This window comes from Emys orbicularis, chromosome 12 (genome assembly GCF_028017835.1).
Source record: "Emys orbicularis isolate rEmyOrb1 chromosome 12, rEmyOrb1.hap1, whole genome shotgun sequence".
Taxonomy (NCBI): Eukaryota; Metazoa; Chordata; order Testudines; family Emydidae; genus Emys; species Emys orbicularis.
The window spans coordinates 29,958,203-29,982,787 of NC_088694.1; the positions used below are offsets into that span (position 1 = coordinate 29,958,203).

Sequence of the window (24,585 nt, forward strand, 5' to 3'; positions counted from 1 at the left end):
GAATAAAGACTGGGAGTGGATTGGTCATTACACAAAGTAAAAACTATTTCCCCATGCTAATTTTTCCCTTACTGTTACTCACACCTTCTTGTCAACTGTTTGAAATGGGCCATTCTGATTATCACTACAAAAAAATGTTTTCTCCTGCTGATAATAGCCCACCTTAATTGATTAGTCTCGTTAGAGTTGGTATGGCAACACCCATCTTTTCATGTTCTCTGTGTATATATATCTTCCTACTGTATTTTCCACTGCATGCATCCGATGAAGTGGGTTTTAGCCCACGAAAGCCTATGCCCTAACATTCCGTTAGCTCTTTTGACCACTGCTACGCATTGAGCTGGTTTTCAGAGAACTATCCAGGGTGACTCCAAGATCTTTCTCTTCAATAGTAACAGCTAATTTAGAACTCCTCATTATATATGTATAGTTGGGGTTATTTTTTCCAATGGGTATTATTTTGCATTTATCAACATTGAATTTCATCTGCCATTTTGTCACCCAGTCACCCAGTTTTGTGAGAGCCCCCTGAACTCTTCACTGTCAGCTTTGGACTTAACTATCTTGAATACTTCTGTAACATCTGCCAACTTTGCCACTTCACTGTTCACTCCCTTTTCCAGATCATTAATGAACGTGACGAACAGCACTGCTCCCAGTACAGATCATTGAGGACTCCGCTCTTTACCACTCTTCATTGGGAAAACTGACCATTTATTCTTATCATTTGTTACCTATCTTTTAACCAGTTACTGATCCATGAGAGGACCTTCCCTCGTATCCCATGACAGCCTAGTTTGCTTAACAGCCTTTAATGTGGGACCTTGCCGAAGGCTTTCTGAAAATCCAAGTACACTATATCCACTGGATCACCCTTGTCCGCATGCTTGTTGACACTCTCAAATAATGCTAATAGATTGGTGAGGCATGATTTCCCTTCACAAAAGCTGTGTTGACTTTTCTCCAACAAATCATGTTCATCTATGTGTCTGATTATTCTGTTCTTTACTGTAGTTTCAATCAATTTGCCTGGTACTGAAGTTAGGCTTAGCGACCTGTAATTGCCAAGATCACCTCTGGAGCCTTTTAAAAAAATTGGCATCACATTAACTATCCTCCAGTCATCTGGTATAGAGGCTGATTTAAGCCGTAGGTTACATTCCAAAGTTAGTAGTTCTGCAATTTCACATTTGAGTTCCGTCATAATTCTTGGGTGAATCCCATCTGGTCCTGGTGACTTATTACTGTTTAATTTATCATTTAGTTCCAAAACCTCCTTTAGTGACATCTCAATCTGGGACATTTCCTCAGATTTGTCACCTAAAAAAAAATGGCTCAGGCGTGGGAATCTCCCTCACATCCTCTGCAGAGAAGACTGATGCAAATAATTCATTTATTTCTCCACAATGGCCTTGTCTTCCTTGAATGCTCCTTAACACTTTGGTCGTTCAGCAGCCCCCCTGGCTGTTTGACAGAGGTCCTGTTTCTGGTGCACTTACTTAACAAATGTCTTACTGTTAGTTTTTGTGTCTTTAGCAAGTTGCTTCTCAAATTCTTTCTTGTCCTGCCTTATTATAATTTTACACTTAACCTGGCAGAGTTTGTGGTCCTTCTTATTTTCCTTACTAGGATCTAAGTTCACCTTTCACCTCTAATGGCCTCTGTTACTCTCTGTTTAGTCATGGTGACAGTCTTTTGGTCCTTTCAGCGCTTTTTCCGGTTTGGGGTACACATTTAGTGTGAGCTTCTATGATGGTGTTTTAAAATAGTCCCCATGCCGCTTGCCGCTCCTTTTAATTTCCATCTAACAAGTGTCCCAATTTTTATGTAGTTCCCCTTAAAGCATTTAAAGTTAAAAGCTACCATGGTGGGGGGGTTTGGTATTATCCCCCCTACAAGGATATTACATTTAATTACATTATGGTCACTGCTATGGAGTGGGTCAACTAGAGTGACCTCTTAGACCAGATCCTGTGCTCCTGTTAGGATGAAAGCAACAAGTGCCTCTCCCCTGGTGAGGGTCAGGACTAGCTGATCCGAGAAGCAGGCATTTTCTCTCTGACCCCCTGAGGTGACACTTACCCAGTCAATATGAGGATAGTTGAAATCACCCATTACTGCGCTTTCTGCTTTTCTAGGCTCTCTAACCTCCCTAGCATTTCGCAATCACTGTCACCATTGTGGTCATGTGGCTGGCAGTATATTCCTAATGCTATACTATTCAAACCTGGAATTTCTATCCATAGAAATTCTATGGTACAATTTGATTCAGTTAAGATTTTTACCTTATTTGATTCTCTGCTTTCTTTCACATATAGTGCCACTCCCCCATCAGCACGACCTGCTCTGTCATTCCTATATATTTTAAACCCTGGTATTACTGTGTCCCAGTAATAGCTCAGTGGTTTGAGCATTGGCCTGCTAAACCCAGGGTTGTAAGCTTAATCCTTGAGGGAGCCATTTAGGGATCTGGGGCAAAAATCTGTCTGGGGATGGGTCCTGCTTTGAGCAGGGGGTTGGACTAGATGACCTCCTGAGGTCCCTTCCAACCCTGATATTCTATGATTGATTAATTATCCTCATTCCTCCAAATCTCTGTGAGGCCTATTATATCAATATGCTCATTTAATACTCTAGTTCACCCATCTTAGAATTTAGACTTCTAGCAGTTGTATATAAGCACTAGTACATTTTGTCAATATTCAGTTGCTTGCCTTCAGGTGCTATATATAAATGTGACTCTTTTACACTTGACTGTTCCTCACTGGCTCCTACCTGTACTTTACCAACTTCTTTCCTATCCTCTTTACTAGGATACAGAGTTCCCCATTTCATTCCTAAGAGACATCCCCTCCCAAACCGTGTGCTCTCCACACCTGTCAGCTTTCCCCCAGCCCTTAGTTTAAAACATCCTCTACAACCTTTTTAATTTTACATGCTCACAGTCTGGTTCAGTTTTGGTTTGGGTGGAGCCCCATCCCTCCTGTATAAGCTAATCCTTCCCCTAAAGGTTCCCCGGTTCCTAATTAACCTAAATCCCTCCTCCCCACGCCACTGTCTCATCCACGCATTGAGATCCTGCAGTTCTGTGTGCCTTATGGGCCTTGTGCGTAGAATGGAAACATTTTAGAGAATGCTACCATGAAGTCCTAGTCTTTAATCTCTTACTTAGCGGCCTAAATTTGGCCTCCAGGATCTCTCTCCTATATTTCCCTAAGTCACTGGTACCTACATGTACCATGACCACTGGCTCCTCCCCAGCACTACCTATAAGTCTGTCTAGATGTCTCGGGAGATCTATTACCTTCGCACCAGGCAGGCAATTCACTAGGCATTTTTCCTGGTCATCACAAACCCAACTATCTATATTTCTAATAACTGAATCCACCATTACTAGTACCTGTCTCATTCTAAAACTGGGGTTCCTTCCGGTATCCTCAGTCATAAGTTCCGACTCCATGGGTGCTCCAGGGCTGGAGCACCTACAGGGGAAAAACTGTGGGTGCTGAGCACCCACCAGCAGCCCCCCTATCAGGGGCCAGGACTCCAGGTTCTATTCCCGGTTCTGTCTCTCCGTGGTTTTCAAAATAGACACTCACACCTACGTGTCTAGGGCTGCGTGCGTCAGTGGTGGCCATGCGTCTCACTGGCCATTTGCATGGGAACGACCCCCTCTGGGTGCACAGTGATAGGAATGACACACACTGCCATGCATGGCCCTTACCCATGCTGTGCCTTGCTTTCCAGTCTAGGAGTGGGGCTGAGAATGCGCCCTTCCTCACTGCAGGGGAGTGCCGGGGAGTGAATGTCTGCAAACCCCAGGGGCCCTTGCGGGACAGGGGCTGGAGATGTGCACAGGGTGACTATTAATAAAACATCAGCAGAGCTCAGCGGTATCTGAGCAAAGCTGGGCCACGGCCCCATTTCTCTCCAGGAGCATGTAAAGCCATTCTCCCCTCTGCCCAGGCCTCCCCCCTGCTCTGTCTCGCAGGTCCCATACATACGTCTGTAGCCATGAGCTCCTCGCCATCGTCCAGGTTGTCCACCGTTGTTACGCCTTGCGAGCAGAAGTGGTAGTCGTAGGGGTTGAGAGAGATCAGCAGCATATCTGGGAGCAGGAAGGAGAGCAAAGACGTGAGGTACGGTCGGCTCCCCCGCATGCTGACCTACGTTCCAGAGCAGACCACTGGAAAGGCTGGCGCAGGACCGGAGGGGCCTAATGCTCTGCACAGCTTCAGGAATGAGCCCTAGGGCCCAGTGTAGCCAGGGCTCTGCGGTGGGACATGCCCTCCCTTGGCTGAGCTCTGGCCTGCAAACCTGGCGGAGGGCTGGGCTCCCAGGTGGACACCCCAGGCATCGGGAGGTAGCTGGAGGCTGGCTGGAGCCCTGCCCCTTGGAGCGTGCCATGAAGAGGGCAGTGCTCTGGGCACAGGCTAAGTGCAGTGGGATGTTTGGTATCTCCCAGGCTCCCTCGATCCTCGCCCATAGTGCGACATGCGCCATGAAGCTGGCCCTGGCGCACGCCACAAAACCCACTGCTCCTGGGGAGGCTCAGCTGGGCCGCGCGCTGCCATCTCAGGCAGCTTGCTGAGCAGCAGCTGCCAAAGAGCAATGGAAAGCTACCCTGCTCTGCCTTTGCTCCATGTGTCCTGGTAATGCCCCAGCGTGCCAGTGCCCTGCCACTCCCCCTTCCCTGGTCTCATTGCTCAGGCCCTCGTTAACACCACAGTGTGCCCATCGCATGGCTGTGGATACAGCCCCCTCACTGCAGCAATGGCCCCCGGTGCCGTGGCAGGTACCGCTGGTGCCCAGTTCCCACTGCTAAGCAGCGCGCTCGCTGTGTCTCTGTGGGCAGGGCAGGGGGAGAGCTGGGTGGCTGAGGTGAAAGTCTCTGACGGTAACTGCCCAGGGCAGAAGAGGGAAGCATGGCTGGGTGTGACTCCCAGCCCATTCTGGTCTGTTGCCTCAGCTCTAGCTCCCTTGATGGGACTGGCTTGTGGGTCTGACTCCGGAACGCCTGGTAGCCCCTCGCAAGGCCCATTTCTTCTGCAGCTCCAGCTCCCTTCTGCTATCTTCGCAATACTGCTGGGCTGGAGACTGATTTAGAAGCGGCTGTGCCTGCCCTCGTGACCCCCAGATAAGATTACTGCTCCACGGCTCTCCAGACCTGCCTAATAAGGTGCTGCTCACGATCCAGCAGCAGGCTCAACAGGCGGCAGCCAAGAAGCTTATCATGCCGTGTCTCTGCCAAGCATCTCTCCAGTGTGGAAAGGTTTCCTGTCTCCCGGCACCTGGATCCAGCCCCGCTCAGTGCCTGAGAGGTGGCTCAACAGCAGAGCCTGGCAGGGCCAGTTGGGATAATTTCTGGGCCCACCGCGAGATCCCAGAGAGCAGCGCTGAGTAACGACTCCTCTGCCCCCAGCACCCTCCCTCCAAGGGATCTAGTTGGGCTCCCTCCCCCTGGGGGGCACTGATTTCACCGGGGGCTATGGTTGCCCAGGCCAGATGTGTTTACACTGTGGTTTCCCCTGGGCCGGTTGCTTTGAAGCTGCTTACCTTGGAGCTCGGGTTTCTTCCCAGACAGGATCTGGTAGTAGATGTGGTAGCTTCTCTCACCGGGTTGCTGGAAAATCACTCTGGATTTTTCCAGCAAGTCTAGAAACAAACAGGAAAAAAAACCAGATTGGGCTTTTTCCGGAGCTGATCCAGTGTCAGGGCAGAAAAAGAGCGTGTTGAATTGGCAGGTGTGCAAGGCTGTTTACTCACAGATATCAATGTCAGCGGAGGCCAGTTTCCCTGAGGGGCCAAAATGGATTCGGATGAACTTGCCCTAAGGGAAGGAGGTAAATGCTTAGGCTGGACAAAGGAACTAAGGCAGGTACAGCTGCTGTCCCGGGTGGGCAGCTCTTACAAATCAGATGGCTGGGGAGGGCTAAGGGTCTGTCTGTTCTCTGCCCTGTGCTAATGTCACACAACTTTGGGGCTCAATACAAGGTGTCTGGGTGAAATTCTCGGGCCCGTGCTGGTCCCTTTTGGCTCAGCAGAGGGCTCATCCCCCTGAGCTTTGCTCCCTGTGGCTGTGCTCTCGTGCAGCACTCAGAGGATGGGCACAGATGGCCCCTGACAGCCCCTGGCTCCTGGGCAGAGCTGCCTGATGCTGGGTCTGCAGCACAATTACCTGCAGAGTCATGGCCTGCTACTGCTGATCAAGCTCAGGAGACCCCACGACACTCCCAGGTCCCTGGTGCATCGGGGAATCCAGAGAGGACCAAGAATGCCACTGTGGCCTCCACTGTCTCCAGCGCATTAGTATGGAGATAAATGGGAACCAAGGGTTTGGTTGAGCCAAACCCAGGACCAGGGTTCGATGAAGGGGAAACTGCACCACCGGTGCACTGAGGTACCTCCCAGCATTGGCACTTCCAGCTCTCCCCGCTCTCCTTTGTGCCAGGCTCCTTCCTGGCACTGCCAGTCATCACCCACAGCCTGATCCAAGCCGAGATGGACCTTGGGCTGCCCCTAACTCCAGCCTCACCTTTTAGGGCCAGATCCTCAGCTGGTGTAAATTAAATGGCACAAGTCAGTGAGCTAGCCTGGTCAGTTAACATCAGGGAGTGGCATCGCTTTACAGCAGTGAAGGATTTGGCCCTACAGCCAACCCATCTAAAGAAGAGAGAGTTGCTAGTTCTGACAATGATTTGCTCCCTGTGTAAAAGCTAGCTCTGGATATCTGTGGCCACCTCACACAGGCGTGGGTATGGATAACTTGAGCGTTGTTAGCTCTATAACTATAAACCCTGTGTATTAACAAACACATCCTGCTAGGATACTTACAAAGCGCGAGGAGTTATCATTTCGCAGGGTTTTGGCGTTGCCAAAGGCTTCCATAGCAGGGTTGGCCTCAATGATTTGATCCTCGAGGGTACCCTAGAAAATGCAGCCAAAGGATGGGTCAGCTTGTGCCTGTGGTATTAGTAACAGTGGCTCTGTTGCTACAGATGCAGCTAAGGGGCAGCAGGACACAGGGCAGGGGGAAGTGCTGTGTACTTCAACCCTCCACTACTCTCACTAGCTTCCCTTAAGGCCTTAGTCTCCAGGGTGGCGCCTTCCTACCTAGCACATCTTATTTTTTTAATTAACATTGGGGAGAACAGAGCTGGGCTTTGAGGCCATGAATTCTGTGGCCATCTCCTCCCCTGCGAGTGGTGCCTATAAAGGTCCGGGCTAATAGCTCAGCTGTACATGGGAGTCCTCTGAGATGGGGCCATAGCCATAAAGGCCTGGAGAGGAAGGCTCGTGGCACTGAGAAAACCTGCCTTTGGAAGCGAAGGGGTCCAGGAAATAGCCCAGGAAGAGACATTAACAACCCTCTGCAACATTCCTAGGTGAGTTTTCCTTTAAACACGTGTCAGAACCGTTCTCCTCAGAGCTGTGGTGCGGTGTGCAGTGTTATAGGCATTGGCTGGGGGGAGCTTCAGAACTCCCTGATGGCCTCTTCACAGCAATGCCTCAGCCCCAGACTCATGTTGTTGTTATTACATTTGTATGACAGTAGCCTCTAGGAGCCCAGTGTGCCAGGCACTGTACAAACACACAGAAGAGACTGTGCCTGCCCTAAGAGCTTAAAGCCTAACTAGGCGAGACAGACAAAGGGTGTGAGGGGAAACTGAGGCACAGAGCGGTGAAGTCATAGAAAAAGCAGAACTGGGACTAGCACTCATGTTTCCTGACTCAGAGCCCAGTGCCCTAGCAATTAGACCATGGCATTATAACTTTGTACAACACCACACCATTGTGTCTTAGCCACTGTCTCTATATGGTACGGTGTGCTTTCCAAATGGTTCCATAAAGCTACAGTCCATTTACACTATTCATCATCTGACTGCTGCCGACTGCTCCAGATACAGCCAAGCAGAACACTGACTATGCCAGGTGTACCTAGGCAGAACCCCCCAAATGCTCAGGCTGTCCTGATACCCTAGTCATGCCAAAGGGATGCAGGGCCTTGCCTACACCAGGAAACCAAGACGTGTAATTCTCCACAGGTGCCGCTCCACCAGAGCCACCAGCCATGGAAGCCACAGTGGAGACAGAGTGCTGGAGTTTTTCATCACTGTGTCTTTAAACGTCTGAGTCCTAACTACGCTAAGCTACTACTGCGGCGTGGGCCGAGAACTACAGCGCTGAGTTTTGCCAGTAAGAGCATGTCACAGAAGCAGCCGGCTCTCCAGAGTCAAAGCTGTCACTAGCTTTCAGTTCGTTCCCTAATATCCTCCAGCCTCAGCAGATCCACCTGACAGAGCTCATGGCGGCGCCTGTACCAGCCGAAAGGATCCCTGGGACGGTCGGGCGCTGACCTTTCAAACAAGTGTATCTCAGTGTTTGAATGTTAGTCTAACCCTATCGCCTGGAAACTCCAAAGCTGGGTGCGGGGTTTTGTATTTGGGGTTGCACCAAAGACTCTTTTTTTCAAAGGCTCTCATTAGAGTAAGTCCCTCTGGCTTTTCTGACCCAGAAATCTCCTTGCACTGAGCCATAAAACTGGGGGCAGAGCCCAAGCATGTGGCCTGCTCTAGTGGACTGATGAGAGGGCTGGGAGCTAGGCACTTGGGTATCCTGTTCCCAGCTTTCCCACACTATGTGGCCTTATATTGCACGTAGGGCTGTGTATCCCTTGTTAATTATTATTAATTAGCACCTCTCCTCTCAAAGAACATCAGAGAGCTGAGTGAATTGTGTCTCCTGATCCCCACGCGTGGTAGCTAAGTACTGCAATGCTTGCTTATAGAACTCGGGGGATTTATTAGGACACTGCACCAGTCAGGACCAACTGGTGCAGGAGAGCAGACTGGCTCATGACTTAGTTCCTGCTTTGCCCGGAGCTCTGGAAATGTTCAGTGGCGCCCCCTGCTGACCTCTCCCCCTGCATCCTCGCTGTGCTACCTGCCCCTGAGTGGAGAGGCTGCAGCCCACATGCCCTGGATGGCTTTGTTTGATGGGGGGCTTGGGAGAAGGGAGACTAGCAGTGAGCTGATTTCGCTTGTCACCCCAGGACCTAGCCAGCCTGTCACTTCCAAGCCAATGATAATGTACATCGTGGGTTAAAAATGGCCCACATAAGAAACACCCAGACACACACTTTGCTAACTAGAAGGTGAAATTCAAGTTTTAAATCTCTATCGATAATTTAAAGTCAGCAAACCGGGAAATTTGCTTAAACCCCACCCCACTCTTGGAAAATACCCCAAATAACCTAAACTCTGCACATGTACCCCCGGCCACCCTTCGCCCCCACTCCTGAGACAAGGGTACGCCAGTGCTGCATGCTTCCAATGCACTGCTATTCTAGGCACACAGCCGTGGCTACCATTAACCCACTACACATGGGCCACCTCCCTGCCTGGCACCATCTGCAATATCCCTCCCCTTTCCCTTCAAGCACATGCCCAAGACTGACCAGCTCCTGCTTGGCCAGCCCAGCACACTCTCCTCACACCACACACTGGACTTTGGCCAGCCATTTGCACCTTTTACTAGCCACAGGGCTCAGCTCCCTGAGCCAGCAGAAGTGCTGAAGCCTTATCTCACTGCAACTGGGCTACATATCCTCCGATGTCTCAGCCGCACTGGCCATGGTTTCAGGTGTTTGCATCCACAGATGAAACACCAAGGGACAGGGTTTAAAGTATCTCAGCTATCAGGGTCCCTAGGCAAATCACTGTGATTTCCAGGGTTGAGTGTCAACTAGCAGCAATCCTGGCCATAGACATGCCTCTGCCTAGCATACAGGGTGCACAGCATGTTCCCTTATGGTTGTTTGGGGTTGGACTGGAACCTTAACTCTGAAGTTTCTGGTCACTGCAGTGTGCTCTGAAGGTTATTTTCCTGAGGTCACTGATCCAGATTAGCTTCCTTAACTCCAGCTAGCACAGTTTCTTACCTGGGAATATGATCTAACTCCCTCCCATCCTCTCTCTGTTGCTCTGAGATCACATTGAATCCAAGATAGCTGGCTGATAATATTGGAGCAGATGCAACAAAGATTGCCTTTGAAGGGATATGTTAGAGAAAACAGCTGTCTAGTTCACGTATAACCTTGAGAGGGGAGGGGCAGATGCGGGCTCGGGTTCAGGGCAGCTCCCACTGGACGAATTCATCCAGCCTTATTGACTGTACTGCCTGCAGCCCACCATGGGCTCGCAGCCCTTTGATTACGTGGCTCTTTACATGATGCTGTTATTCACAAGCACTTTACCCTCCAATGCAGAGCTGGACTGGGGGACCCTGGAGCACAGCACACTGGTCCGTTGGGCAGGTATAACATGGGAGCCGGAGTTATATACTGCATAACGGAGCCACTTGGGCTTTGGACGATGATATTTTCGATGTACAGCTACCATTGTAAATACAACCATTTGTGCAGCACCCTAGGTCCTCACTCCCCTCACCCAGCACCACCGACAAACTGTTACCCACTGGGATTAGGGACATGTTACTGCTAAACTATCCAGATTTAAAGCAGGGGATGTGCATGACAGAGTGAAACTAGGCTCCCGGGGTTCCGCTCAGTGCTCTGGCCCCAAAGTTTAACAGTTACTCTCATTTAAATGAGGTACCCTCCCAAAGCAAGCAGCCACTGCCATCTGGACCCCAAGCGCTGGTAGTGAAGGCCGTACTCAGGTCAATGCCTGAGGAAGTCAGCGAGAGCTTGGCCTGACCAGACACTGAGTAACTGCTTCAGGACTGGCCCTTTTTAGACATTTCTGGTTTGCAATGCAACCTCTCACAGAGCCACAGCCTGGCAATAACTTCCAGCCCCCGTTCCACTGAGGCAGTGGGACAGGGCTTGCAGTGAACTGGGAGCTAAAGAAACTCCATCCCCAGGGCAGTGGATAGAAAATCCCAGCCTGACTCAATGCCCTGCAATGTGCAGATCCCAATCCTGGTGACAGTGATCCCTCCACTGAAAGAGAAGCTGCTCTACGAAGAGACACGCAGCCTCCCTGGATCCTCTCAGCAACCACAAGAGCATTTTCCAGCTGCAATACTGCCTTGTCACCTCAGCAAAACGCAGTGCGGTACACGGGGGCCTGATTCTGATCTCGTGTCAGTGTCACAATGATACCATTCCATTGACATCACTGCAGTTACTCCTAACTTGCACTGGCACAAGTGAGCTCAGAAAGGGCCCAACACTTCCCCACCACTAGTGGGAGTTAACAAGGTGCTGTTTAGCAAGCCTGGCCGCTCCTTTGAGGAGTGGCCCCTATTCCCTGTAACACTTACCCCAGTTTTAGTGGCAGGAGCTTGCTAGAAAAAGGAAAGAAAACTGTCTTTAGAATTCCAGAAGGGACAGGTCAGAATCACAGAAAGCATCAATCAAGATAGCAGGGCGTTAAAATTTAGTTACTAAAACGGTCCAAAAAAATCGAAGGATTAAATTTCAAAAAATACACCAAAAATATGTTAAATAGATTAGCTCAAGAAAAAGAAGAAAAGCACCAAAAAGCAGGAACAGTTAAATCCAAACCCAGGGAAGAGGAAAGGAAAAACAATGCTGGAGAATTGCTTATCCAATACCTGAAACAACCAGTCTGCTTCTGCAAGGGAAAGCAGGCTGAGGCATCAAGTACCCAGAAGAAATAAGCAATTGCAAGGGATCTCAAAAATAACCAACACCAAAGAAATGCGAGAAAGAATCAAAACAAGAGCAAGAAACAGCAGAAGATGGAAAAGGACCAAAATGAACAAAAGAACAAAAAAGAAAAAAGGGGGAAAAAGGCAAAAAGCAAGGCTTAAAAGAGACAGGGGTGGAAATGGGGGGGGGGGTCTGTCCCCTTTACAGTGTCTGAAAAAGAAAATATGTTGGGGTGAAAGAAAAGGTGGGCCCAAAAGTCCCCGGTGTGGCTGATCAGTTTGGTGAGCCACTTAAAAACTCCATTTCCCCAAGATCAGTTGTTTCAAGCCTTGCTTGTTCAAAAGTCAAAGGAAAAGCAAAGCCCGTGAGGGGCCAGATCCAAACACGCTTCCAAATGCAAAAAGTTACAAAAAAAGAATAAGAAGAAAAAAAAAGAAAAAGAAAACAGCCAAAGTGTGTTTCAAATGAGGGTCTTACTCCTTTCTTGCCCGGCGTGTCGCCCAGGGCTGCGACAATGGCAAAGTACTGAATGACCCGCTTGGTGTTTACAGTCTTACCAGCACCAGATTCTCCGCTTAGGGTAACAGAAATACACAGATCAAGAAAATGAGGCAGAGTCAGGCAAAACCTTTACACAGAGACTCAGAAAACCAAGGACACGGCCCAGCCCCCCCCCCCCCCTCCCAGTGGTGTCATGTAAAAGAAGGAAAACACCGAGGGAGGAGTTCAGCCCTGTCTGGCCCTGGGCAGCCCGTGGTCCCTTCCCATTGGCTAACGCTCTGCACGGGGGCAATGTGGGGGTTTCAGCCACTGGGCTCAGCCCCTGTGGTGCTGCACTGGCACAATCCCCTAGAACAGACGGGCAGAGCTGCTGGACTTTGCAGCGGAGTGAGTGACCTCCCCTGGTGTGAACCCAGCGCGAGCGGCGCCACTGCCCGTCTGGGCTTTGCCCAGCTGCATTAGGGAGCTGTAATGGGGCAGCTCCACCAAGGGCAGCCTCCCCCGAGGCTGACACTGGGGCAAATCACCACTGCAGACACGGCCAGTGACTCCACACAGTGCCAGGTGGGGAAGTCTCCCCCTCCCCAGGCTCCTCCTGGTCTGTTGCACACTTGGTATGAACTTCAGCGCTCCGGGGGCTCAGCAAGGAGCCAGCCCCCTCCTGCTACAGCTCAGGCTTTCACACTTCCACCTGCAGTTCCCTGGGGAGTGAGGGGCTCCTATGGTCTGTGGAATGTACTCTGCCCTTCCCCGCCCCCCAGAGGGAGCCCACTCCGGTTTACAGAGGAGGGCCAGGAGTCCAGGTGAGACCCGGGGACTGGCTTCTTTAGCAGGCGGGCTGGGCAATTCCTGCTGCCCTGGTCTGCGCTGCCCGCTGGCACTGGCTCACGAGGCCTTGCAGTGATTTCATGCCTAGAGTTAGCTGCTCTTCTATTGTAATCCCAGATCACAAAGAGCAGGGATGGGTGTGGGGGGAGCTGCCGCAGGACAAGAGCCAAGCATCTCCCGCCTCAGCCCCTGCGTTACCTAATTAGGCCATGGCTGAGGCTAAAAATGTCAGTGGCTCCTGGCAGCAGGGTAGGGCCCTTCAGAGAACTTTATATAGCCCTCATCTATATGTCACTTGAACTTAACCTTGCCTGCCCCCTCCCCCATCACACTCCTGGGCCTGGCTGCCTCCTCTGCCCACCAGTCCTGTTCAGGAGCACCATGCATGTTCCTCCCGGGCACAAGGCCTTAGCTCCCCCAGCTGTGGGCTAGCACCACACTGCGTGTGGCCAGCCCCGGGGCTGGGGCTGGGAAACACATTGCTCCAGGGGACCTGCTTGGCAGATTCCTGCCCTGTGATGCCAGCACCAAGCGCAGGGTGAGCAGCGGCCCTTGCCATTGTCACCAGATGGGCTGCCCTGGAGGGGCTCTGGCAGCCGATGGTGGGGGTGTGACGGAGACTTGTTTGGGGGGGGTGGCAGCCAGTGAGGCCTGGCTGGGGACCTCATGAGGAGCCAGGTGGTCTGATGGTTATGAGGGGATGCAGCTGGGGGCATCACATCTCATGGGGGGAAGGCTGCTAGTCAATGAGTCAGTCCAAATGACAGGGGAGAGTAAACCACTGCCAGGGACCCCAAAGACAACTTGTATCCTGCAGTCCCCTCACTGCCCCCCCCTCCCCGCAGGAGAATTGGGCCCAGGAGCCTAACCCAGAGACACGAACAATGCAGGCAGGGAACAATGGCCCACGAAGGGAAGCATGGGTCACTTACGTGATGAGCATGGACTGGTTCTCACGATCTGGAAAAGAAAGAGCCAGTGTTAGACTGAAACATACCGAGATCGCTTGGAGCTCTGAGAACACTCCAGGGCTGCTGTGGGTCTGGGTTTTCCCTGTCCATCCACAACCCCACCTGGCTGGTCAGTGACCATGGTATTCCTGCTTCATCCACAACCTGTCCTGGCTAGTCAGTGACCACAGGTATTCCCCCTCATCCACAGCCCCTCCTGGCTGGTCAGTGACCGTGGTATTCCCCCTTCATCCACAGCTTGTCCTGGCTATCAGTGACCACAGGTATTCCCCCTCATCCACAGCTCCTCCTGGCTGGTCAGTGACCGTGGTATTCCCCCTTCATCCACAGCCTGTCCTGGCTGGTCAGTGACCCTGGGTATTCCCCCTCATCCACAGCCCCTCCTGGCTGGTCAGTGACCCTGGGGATTCTCCCTTCATACAACCCCCCCCCCCCCCCCCCCGGCTGGTCAGTGACCATGGTATTCCCTCTTCATACACAGCCCCTCCTGGCTGGGCCAGTGACTATGTTCACCTGACTTATTAACACCAAGCTTTCCCAGTCCGAAAGGTCCAAAATGAGGCTGTGGGTGCGGGAGTTCCCTCAGGCTCCAGGGGACTGACACCCCTGGGAAGAAATATCCTGGTGTCTTGACATTTCTAGAGTGTTTCTTTTTATCCTGCTGTATCTTCCCCTCCTTCTCTAGACCTGGCCCCACAGCACAAGCCTGCGCCAGCCCACTGTGCTGCCAAGGCCCCGGCCTCAGCACTGCCAGAGCAGCCCAGGGTCCATGCAGGTAGGTGCCCTTTCTCCTCATCACCCTGACCGTCCAGCCAAGGTAATTTATTGGTCATATCCCCTTTTAGGGGATTGTTACACAGCACCGTGGGGGCTGGGCAGCCTGGTTCAGGCCAGCTAAATGCCAGGGCTACGTGTGGTGATCCCTCGAGATACAGGCTCTGATGCCCACACGGAGTCTGTTTTGCTGGAGGAAAGGTGCTATTGGTTACTGGTCAGACTTGCTTGTAATCAGTGTTTTTAACAGTGGTCCAGAACTCCCGTTCTGAGCCCAGTCCGGACACAGACGGTCGGGTTTCTCTGGAGCTGGGTTTGATCCAGGCCCATCTGTGCTACTGTGCATTAGTTTCCTCTTGTGAGGTGATGCCACAATGCCCTCCCCGCAGTCCCCCTCCCAGTGAATAAGGTCCCGCCTCCGCTGGGGGGCGAGCACAGGGAGGAGAGGGAGGAAAGATAGAAGCTTACTGCGCAACATGTCGTTGTAGGCGTTGTCCGCAATGGAGTAGATGTGGGGCGGGACCTCTGACCTCCGCTTGCCCTTATAGACTGCTACCACAGGGGAGGTGTAGACTGGCAGCCACTTGTAGGGATTTATGGTGACACAGAACAAACCTGAATAGGTCTGAGAGCAGAGAGGAGGCAAGTGAGTGTAGAGGGACACAGCTGCCTCAACACAGCAGGACAAAGACTTTTCAAAGCCACTGGGCTCAGAGCTAGAGATGCCGCAATGGAGCCCACCTGTCTGCACCATGCTGCTTCCTTAGCCTATTACAGAACAAGGATGCAACCGGCCTTAACAGTGACATTCCCTTGTGCTGCCAACCTACCTTACCTTAATGGTGACATTCCTCCCCCACCCCATGGGCAGCAGGTCTATCCATCGCTAACCCCTCCACCCAGGCAGCTTTCCCTCCTGGAAAGCCACCATTAGCGTCTCCTCGGATGTCCTCAGGGCAGCCAGCTTTAGCCTTATCTTCAACGGCGGCTCCAGGCACCAGTGCTCCAAGCGCATGCCTGGGGCGGCAAGCCGCGGGGGGCGCCCTGCCGGTCCCTGTGAGGGCGGCAGTCAGGCTGCCTTCGGCGGCTTGCCTGCGGGAGGTCCGCCGGTCCCGCAGATTCAGCGGCAATTTGGCAGTGGGTACGCCGAAGCCGCGGGACCAGCGGACCTCCCGCAGGCGTGCCACTGAATCCGCGGGACCGGGGACCTCCCACAGGCGCGCCGCCGAAGGCAGCCTGCCTGCCGTGCTTGGGGCGGCAAAAAAGCTAGAGCCGCCCCTGCTTATCTAGAAATCCTTCCAGTGTTAGGAATTTTGGGAAGCATCTTGAATTGTGTTTTGTTTTGCAGACTCCCTGGTAAGCGAGTTTTCCAAGTGCGTCTAATTAGTGCACATAAATCTACCCCTCTATCTACCTAAGTCTGCGTGGGGATTTCTAATGCATCCATATGACTCCCATGTCACGAGGAATACTGAATGGGAGGGGTTCCTGAGGCATGACAAATCCAGGGCATAGCTATCCTGATTCGACATGACCCTGGCTGGGATAGCCAGTAATCTGGGACAATCAAGGGGAGAAATCTGTGGTAGTTTTGAGTTGGTGCCATTTGAATCAGCGTTGACCTCTGACTGTGCTGGCCAGGGCTCTATGTGTCACCCTCATGCCCTGTACCAGCTTCACTTACATAGATCATCCAGTGGGCGTAGCGGCGCTTCAGGTTGTATAGCACCGAGGCCTCGTTGAGGTGCGTTAGCATGGCCATGTCCTCAATCATATCGAACTTGGGAGGGTTCATCTGCTGTATGTCGTCCTCCTTGACAACCCGGGTCTGCAGGGAGGAAGCAAAGCAGGGGAGCCTGAGTTTGTCCTTGGTTCCTTCCAGCCGGGACCAGGCCCCGCAGTCACCATTAGCACTGACAGGGCACCACGCTGTTTGCTCCCATCTGTCGTGCAAAGGGCTTAATTCTGATCTCATTTACACTAGGGTAAATCCTGCTGGTGGAAGCACTCCAGATTCACTCCAGTGTAAAGGGACGCAGCATCTGGCCCAGTCTCGTGTCTGGGCCTCATACCCTCCTGTGACTCTCCGAGGCCAGATTCTAGCTGCCCCGGCAGTGTCTAAGGAGAATGCAGATCTCTGATGCCATCCCCTCACCCCCGGCCTGGTCTCCATCCCTGCTTTCCTCCCGAGGCAGTGAAACGTCTTTGCTCAGCTGGGCACTGGTGCCCCCAGGCTAGGGAGGAAGTGCAGTGCCTGAATACATCAGTGGTGACTGTTTGAAAAAGCAGGGCTTGGCCTTTGCCAAGGGGAGAATGACACAAATGACCTAATCTGGATACGGAACGCAAGGGAGCGAGGGGTATTTGCTGGGCACCTGAGCTCATGCTACAAGAGGGCACCAGCAGGAGACAATTGTGCTGGAGACCAAGGGCAGGTCTGTGCTTAGGGTGACCAGACAGCAAGTGTAAAAAATCGGGACGGGGATGCAGGGTAATAGGAGCCTATATAAGAAAAAGACCCCAAAATCGGGACAGTCCCTATAAAATCGGGACATCTGGTCACCCTATCTGCACTAGAAGTGCTACATTGGTGTGGCTGCACCAGTGCAGCTGGGTAACTGCAGCGCGTCTGGTGAAGATGCCCTATGCTGACAGGAGATGTAATTACTGCACCTCCGCCAAAGGCAGATGCTTTGTTGGCGGGAGAGCATCTCCCATCGCCATAGCGCCGGTGTGGACAGCACTTAAATTGCTCATGGCGGGAGGAGTCTTTTTCACACCCCTCAGTGACGTAAGTGATAGAGGAGACCTGCTCTGAGGGTGAACTCGTTCCACTCCAGAGGCGTGCTCAGCACTGCGCTGAGAATGCACCGGGTGACTGTGGCCCCGTCTGGCTCTGCAGACCTGCTCCCCCTGCGTCAGAGTCAGAGCACAGGGGAGCCTACATGACAAAACAGGGCGGTCGCTGCTGTCTGCTCCTCCCACAGAGCTGCTTGCACCATGCGGGTCAGGGACAGCCGTGCAAAGCCAGCAAAGTTAACAGTGGCCTCTATCTTTGGGAATGATGGGTGGGAAGGAAAGGGCTGGCTCAGGGCCCAGGGTGATTTTACAGGGCTGGCACATCGAAAAAATAGGGGAGGGATTTTCAGCAGCACCTAGCGCCTCAGGAGACCAAGCCCCAATCCCATCTGGAGCCGTGTAACTAGCTCCCATGACACGGACTCCCCCAGAGCACAGACAGGGGCTGCCCTGCACTGTCCTTTCACAGGGGTATGTTTCAGAGCAGGGCTCCCCTCCCAGTCCCCTAGCTGCCCGGGCCCATTCCCTCACCTCGTCTCCAGCAGCCCAGCTGTAAGAAAGTGGTCATGATAGGGTCAGTGGGTTACCCAACATATTATAGGATGGAGCCATGCTCCGCCCTTGCCTTACCTCCTATTTAGCCAGTGGGAGTTTCTCCCACTCTGCAGTTAAATAAAGCATCAGGTTCCCAGCCTGCAGTGCTGAGACAAGGCTGGTTTGTTGTTGCACTGAGCAGTAAAACATGCCACTCCCCCTTTTTTGCCCCCCCCCAGGGTTCTTCCAGAGGAGCACGCAGCTAATGTAGGACAAGCCAGGGCACCATGTGCAGCTCCTGCTGGGGCAGAGCAATGTGAGGGTGGAGGAGGGACACTGGGCACAGGACAGAGGAGGGCCATGGAGTGATCAGCATTTCACCCTCCCCCACCAGCCATTGCCAGCTCTCATGCCACTCCACTTCCCCCGTGAAAAGCAGCCTTGCTGTCCACACCCCAGCTGCCAACCCCTTCCCCTGTGCCATCTGCCTCTGGCCAGACCTCCCAGCTGCCAACCATGCCACCCTGGTGATGAGCATCTGGCCAGACCCCCCTACTACCTGCCAAAATTGCCATATTCCTCCCCCCAGGCACAGACTCCTTCTTGCTTCTCGAGGAAGCTTATCGCACTGTCTGAGCAACCCACTGCGAGAGATCAGAAATACGAGAAGGCATGCTCTAGGGCATGGGCCTGCCCTGGGCCCCGGTACATGGCCCGGCTGCTCTAACAGCTCTTTTCCATCCAGTGCTACAGGTCAGTGCTGAGTGCTCCTGCTGCTATGTGCCTTACTCCTTTCATGGGCAGTGGGGCCATGGGGCAGTCCGGTTACGTGTCATCTCAAAGAATATGGTGCAGGGAGCGTTAAACAGCCGACATGTACAGACCATCCCTTGTCATTGTCTTGATTTAAGCCTATACATCTAAGTACTGGAATAGCTCTCACATTACCCAGAAGCAGAATTTAGGCAGGCATAGAGATTTAGATAGACCTGCTTGGAAAAATTTTGTCACAACAGTTTTCTGTTGGAAAATGCCATTGCAATGAAACGGATTTTTTTGTTTTTGTTTAAATTGTATCGATTTTGATGAAGTTTCAGTTAGAAAACAATGGAAACAAAAGTTTTGAAAACACCAAAACATCCCATCTCGATTTTTCATTTTGAAATGACTTTTTGTTTTGAAATTTACTTTACTTTATATATATTTTTTAAATTAAAAAGGGTTGAAATCGAATGAAACTTATTGAAACAAAACGTTTCGGTTGACCTGAAACAGTTTCTGAGGGCATTTCATTTTGTGAAATACTTCGGAGTTTTTACTTTTTTGTTCCAATTCAGAATGAAAGTTGTTTTGAAATCTCGAAATTTTTCATGGGACAGAAAATCTGTTTTCCAACCAGTTCAAGATTTTGACAGATGTAAGCTATTGCTCATTACATTGACTAGCACCATAGCAATGCAAACAAAGAAATACATAGTTCACTGTGTACATAGGACATGACTCTCTATTCAGTTACTCCAGTTTTACACTGGTGTTACTCTGTTGAGAAGTAGGGTGGCCAGATGAGGGAAAGAAAAAATCGGGACACATGGGGGGAGAGCAAAAAAAAGCCGAGTCAGTCCCTGCCGGCGGAGCAAAAAAAAAGTGCTGCCGGCAGATATCGGGACAATTTGCGTCCCGACCAAAGATTGGTCGGGACGTGGGACACACCCCGAAATATTGGGACGGTCCCGATTTTATCGGGACATCTTGTCACCCTAGTTGAGAAGTGGTGTTACACTGTCATAAAACTGTTCTAATGGAGTGGAGAATCCGGCCCAGAAATTATTTTTACCATATATTATTTTGGTAAATAGAAATTGACTGGAGCAGATTGTGATCTTACACCAGTGTAGTTCTGGAGTATCTCCATTGAGTTCCATGGGTCTCATTCTGATCTCCCAGCTACCCTATACGGGTGTAACTCCCTTGATTTCTGATGACTCACTCCTGATTGCCAGTGGTGTAACTGAGATCAGGCCCAATGGATTGATGTGGGTGGAGCAGAGTTCAGAATCTGGCTCTATGTGTATAACAATTTAACAACCTCTTAGTCATATGTATCTAAACACTGTAATGAAACTGAGGTACCCAGATACAGCGACACTGAGTGCTATGGTGATCCCTCCAAGCAATGTCGTTAGTTCATTAAAATGTTGATCTTTGGACAAAGTCTGCTCTCTATAGTACTGGTGTAAATTCGGAGTAACTCCAGATTTACACCAGTTTCCCTTATTTCCTGCTTTGAATGGTTTTCTCTCAAGATTAGCTGAATAATTTCGTCCAAGGGAGCAACTGGCTGTTTGCAAACTGAGCAGACTTCTCCTGTTGGCTATTGTTACAGCTGTTAAGATGCCAGCTGATCTAGGCTGGGGAAGCCCTACTGTCATTCTTGCAGTCTGTTGTTTAGAGAGGACTTTTTGAAACTGAACATTTGATGCTGGTTTATTGAAGCCCTGGCATGTTTGGCAAGTCAGATAGCATATTGTACATTACGGTGTAACAAAATCCATTTACACTACTGAGCTGACTGATCACAGGTTGATCACTTACGTGCTATAAGTAAGAACTTGTCTAGTTTCAGAGATAAGCTGTTCACACATACGTGCCCCCCCTCCCCCATGCATTCCTTTCCTCTGTGCTTCTTTCCCCCATTCCTATGGCCGTCCTTCGAAAACCAAACTTTAAAAATCAGGATTGTTTTGCTTACTTCTTTATTTTTGGTTTCCACGATGACTTTGCCACCAGAGATTTCTTTGATTTCAACCTCGACATAGGCTTCCTTGTCATCTGGGATCCAAGCTCGTTTCTTACCTTCAGGTCCAAAAGAAAAGAGAAGAAAACTGAGTCTGAAGCGAAGGGAACTGTTTGCTCTTGTCACTAGCTTCCAGAGAGCAGTAAGAACACAATCTAGCAATATTAAGGGACATTTGTTTTTTCCTTCCAGTGTTTGTGGTCATTTGACCGGGATTTCCTGGGAGTTTTCATGCTGGGTGCTTGTTTAATTTTCCCCAATTAATGCTAAGATTGATTTTGGTCTGTTGTTTGCTGCATTTTTGGGGAGACATGTGGAAAACAGTTTAGGGAATACAAAATTCGCCCCCTCCCCAATTTATTTATTAGCCCTCCAAAATGTATCCTGGCACAAATCCAGGGCTTTTTTATCCCAGGCACACTCTAGCTGCGCAGCAATGGCGATGGAACGAGTGGAAGGATAATGTGAAGAATCTGTCTATGAGGATCCCTGTTCATCCCCAAAGTGAAATGGGAGGAGGGCTTTGCTGAGATCTGTTTCTGTGGAACAGGCATTGCTGGCTCCCTCAGTCCTTCTGGGCACTTTACCTAGGCGCAGATAAACAGCCACCTTGTTACCTTCCACACTGAGAACCACAGTGACTGCCAAAAGCAGCTGCCGCCTTTCACTAACGCTGAGTTATTCTGGTCCTCTGACTTCTTACCAGTGAGCACAAGAGCAGGGCTGCAGGTGGGGGGATTCCACTGCTGCAGGAGCGTATGAGAAGCACGGAACAAAATGATGCTACAAAACCCTACCAGGGTCCACCGCACTGGGAAGGGAGCTGGGAATACTCTGCAAACCAGGCCATGGACACGACAGCCCATGTGACCAGCATGTGCCAGGCTCAAGGTGCTGCTGATCTTACCATCGAATGGGATAGTTTGAAGCTTGAGCTGCTCTGTGTAGCTCTTCCGGAGGAAGTCAGCAGCCTCCCCGAACTCGCTCAAGTCCAGCATAGCCATCTTGCCTGCCGGGAGGGAGAAGACTGGGCAGCAGCAAAGAAAGAAGAAGCCAAAGACTTGTGAGCCCTGAAATGGAGGGAAAGTAGAGACACGGAGTCAGTCCAGAGAGACAATGCCAGTCCACAGGCTGCTTACAGAGGGCAGATACAATTTTCAAACATTCCATGAACTTAAGAGGGCCCAGGAGAATAACAGCAGTAATAAACAGCCCCAGATCTGCCAATGTAATTACTAACCACACTGTACGCCTGCCATCTATATTGCAATGCACATCTCGGCTGTCTCTCTTAGTGGGTGGAAACAGAGCTTCGATCCTGAGTCTGCTGAAATCTACCCACTGCACATTTGGATTTCCACCAGCAGCCAAGGCGGCAGAGAGAAGCCCGCTTTTCACGATCACCTCTGGCAGCGCAGTTCCAGCTCTGTAGCTCCTCAGAGGCAGGCGCCACTTTTGCAAACCCCATAAGAATACAAGGGTCCCTGCTCCAAAGTAAATATTGGAGTGGAGAACAGGAAAAAGAAGGGTGAGAGCGTTAACCCCTGAAAGCTCTCGAGTGCCTTCTAGGCGGCTGCCATAGCAGCTGCGCTGACAAGCGATATTGTGGCATTATTTCCTATCCTCCATACAATACAATACCATGCAACAGAACTGAGAAATGCCGCATCGATTCAAGCATTGTAACAAGCGCTGGTACCAGGAACTTCCCAGATTCCCCAGATCTCATTAAATACGCTCTTTCCTACGTCCCACCTATCTCAGATTCAGGCTGCTCCGACCCACCCTCTCTGCACCCCCCAGTTAGTACCCAGTCCTGTCCCTCTCGAGCTCCTGTCCTGCTGGCGGGGAAGCGGGTTAGCAGCACAGAGAAGCATGCACACAGACATGCTCTTTATTACCAACCTTGGATATAGGACTGATTGGCTGTGGGTGTGCAGTGAAGCCCCTTTTTATTGTGTCTGTCAAGGTCAGAGTGGGAAGAGATATGTCAGAAATTCCCATGTGTCACATCCACGCAGCTCCATTGGTGCTGCTGTCCTCCTGCCCAGAGAGACACAAAAGGCAAACCTCGCTTTTATCTCACTGCGAATGCGGGCTGGTTATTTTTACTCCTGTATTGTCAGGCGAGTACAAAGGCAGAGGGAGGCTCCAGTCTTGGGAGTCAGCACCGCTCTCCAAGCCAGCCTGTGCCTTGCTAATCTGCAGGGGAGCAGCATGGAGCAGAGGTACAAGGGCTCTATCTCTCTCCTCTGCCTTCACCTGACATTGTCTATGTCTTGCCACACTCCTCAGTGCCAGGAGAAGCACTGCCTGGGCGGGCGCAACTGCTCCCACACTGATCTCGAAGCCACACACGCCCTGAGCTTTTTCCTCTGCCTTTCCCAAGGCCAAGCTCCCACTGATTTCAATGGGCATAGAACTAAGGAAGGAGTATACGTTTTAGCTCTTTTCTGCTTTCCTTTTCACAGGGCTCGGGTTGGTTCCTGGGAAGGTAATTGACTCCGGAACGTTTGGCACCCAATGTTAGACACCTGAGAGCCTTTTCTCTTGCTGGAGCAGAATCGCCTTAAGTGATATTTTAAAAAGGGACCGAATCTCCCATGGCACCATGGCGACCCCACTGAATTCAGTGAGGCCAGTTGAATGAAAGCACCATGCGCCCAGATACTGTCTGCAGTACAGATGGGCTGTAGCCTTGAAATCTGCACCCAGATGTGAACTGTCGACAGTGATGGGCTCCAGGGAGTTGGCTCAGCCCTTTGGAGATATACCAGGCAGCTGTGAAATCCAACTGGGCTTCTGGATCCAAACTGCCCCAGATTTCAGAGGGGTCTTGGGATCTGGGATTGTCCTGTGTGGCCAGGTCTAGCTGATAACACTGAAGCTCTCCCAACCCTGACGCTGCCTGGGTGGTCATATAAGAACAGATCACTGGGCAACTAACAAACAAAGATTTGACATTTAACATGCAACAGGGTAGCTGCATAAATGAGTGCAGTTCAGTCACTGCACTTCCTGAAAAACATATCAAAAGGAGATAATAGGGCTGGTCCAGACCAGTAGCTAAGGTCTGGGATCCCCCTGGGCTGTGGGGCATTGGGATTCACTACCCCAGTTTGGGGATCCCCTGTTATCAGGAAGAGCCGGTAATAGTAATGGGGAATTTGGTTATTAGAAATAAAGAGAATTGGGAGTTCTGATGACCGGGAGAACAGCTTGCCCGGTGAGAAGGTTGCAGATCTCATGAGACATCTAGACAGACTTATGTGGAGTGCTCGGGAGGAGCCAGTGGCTGTGGTATGTGTAGGTACCAGTGACACAGGGAAATGTAGGCGAGAGATCCTGGAGGTGAAATTTAGGCCGCTAGGTAAGAGACTGAAGGCCAGGATCTCCATAGTGGCATTCTCTGAAATGTTTCCAGTTCCACGCACAGGGCCAGTTAGACAGGCAGAACTGCAGGGTTTCACTGTGCAGATGAGACAATGGTGTAGGGAGGAGGGGTTTAGATTTATTAGGAACTGGGAAACATTTGGGGAAAGGGGCAGCCTATACAGGAACGATGGTCTCCATCTAAACCAAAATGGAACCAGATTGCTGGCATGTAAAATTAAGAAGGTTGTAGACATGGGTGGCAGGTATCGAAGCCTGGGGTGCAGGAGGGCTGTGCCTCCCCAAACAGCCCTGTGTGGTCCCACACATGCTCTGCTCCCAGGCCTCCTCCTGCTTCCCAGCGCTCTGCGGCT

The 24,585-nt window shown here is 51.2% G+C and overlaps 1 protein-coding gene across 1 annotated transcript in view; it reads right to left on the reverse strand.

The window, feature by feature from the left end:
• Positions 1 to 22,843, reverse strand: part of MYH7B (myosin heavy chain 7B) — a 52,968-nt gene extending 30,125 nt beyond the window's left edge. Inside the window, exons 1-12 of the mRNA XM_065414739.1 lie at positions 22,745 to 22,843; positions 21,747 to 21,909; positions 20,795 to 20,898; positions 16,397 to 16,540; positions 15,181 to 15,337; positions 13,900 to 13,927; positions 12,116 to 12,212; positions 11,287 to 11,310; positions 6,835 to 6,927; positions 5,767 to 5,830; positions 5,557 to 5,655; positions 4,005 to 4,108 (exon numbers count right to left, since the gene is read on the reverse strand). Coding sequence (XP_065270811.1) covers positions 4,005 to 4,108; positions 5,557 to 5,655; positions 5,767 to 5,830; positions 6,835 to 6,927; positions 11,287 to 11,310; positions 12,116 to 12,212; positions 13,900 to 13,927; positions 15,181 to 15,337; positions 16,397 to 16,540; positions 20,795 to 20,898; positions 21,747 to 21,909; positions 22,745 to 22,843 — 1,176 coding nt within the window. The remainder of the gene's footprint in view (positions 1 to 4,004; positions 4,109 to 5,556; positions 5,656 to 5,766; positions 5,831 to 6,834; positions 6,928 to 11,286; positions 11,311 to 12,115; positions 12,213 to 13,899; positions 13,928 to 15,180; positions 15,338 to 16,396; positions 16,541 to 20,794; positions 20,899 to 21,746; positions 21,910 to 22,744) is intronic.
• Between the last annotated feature and the right edge of the window lie 1,742 nt (positions 22,844 to 24,585).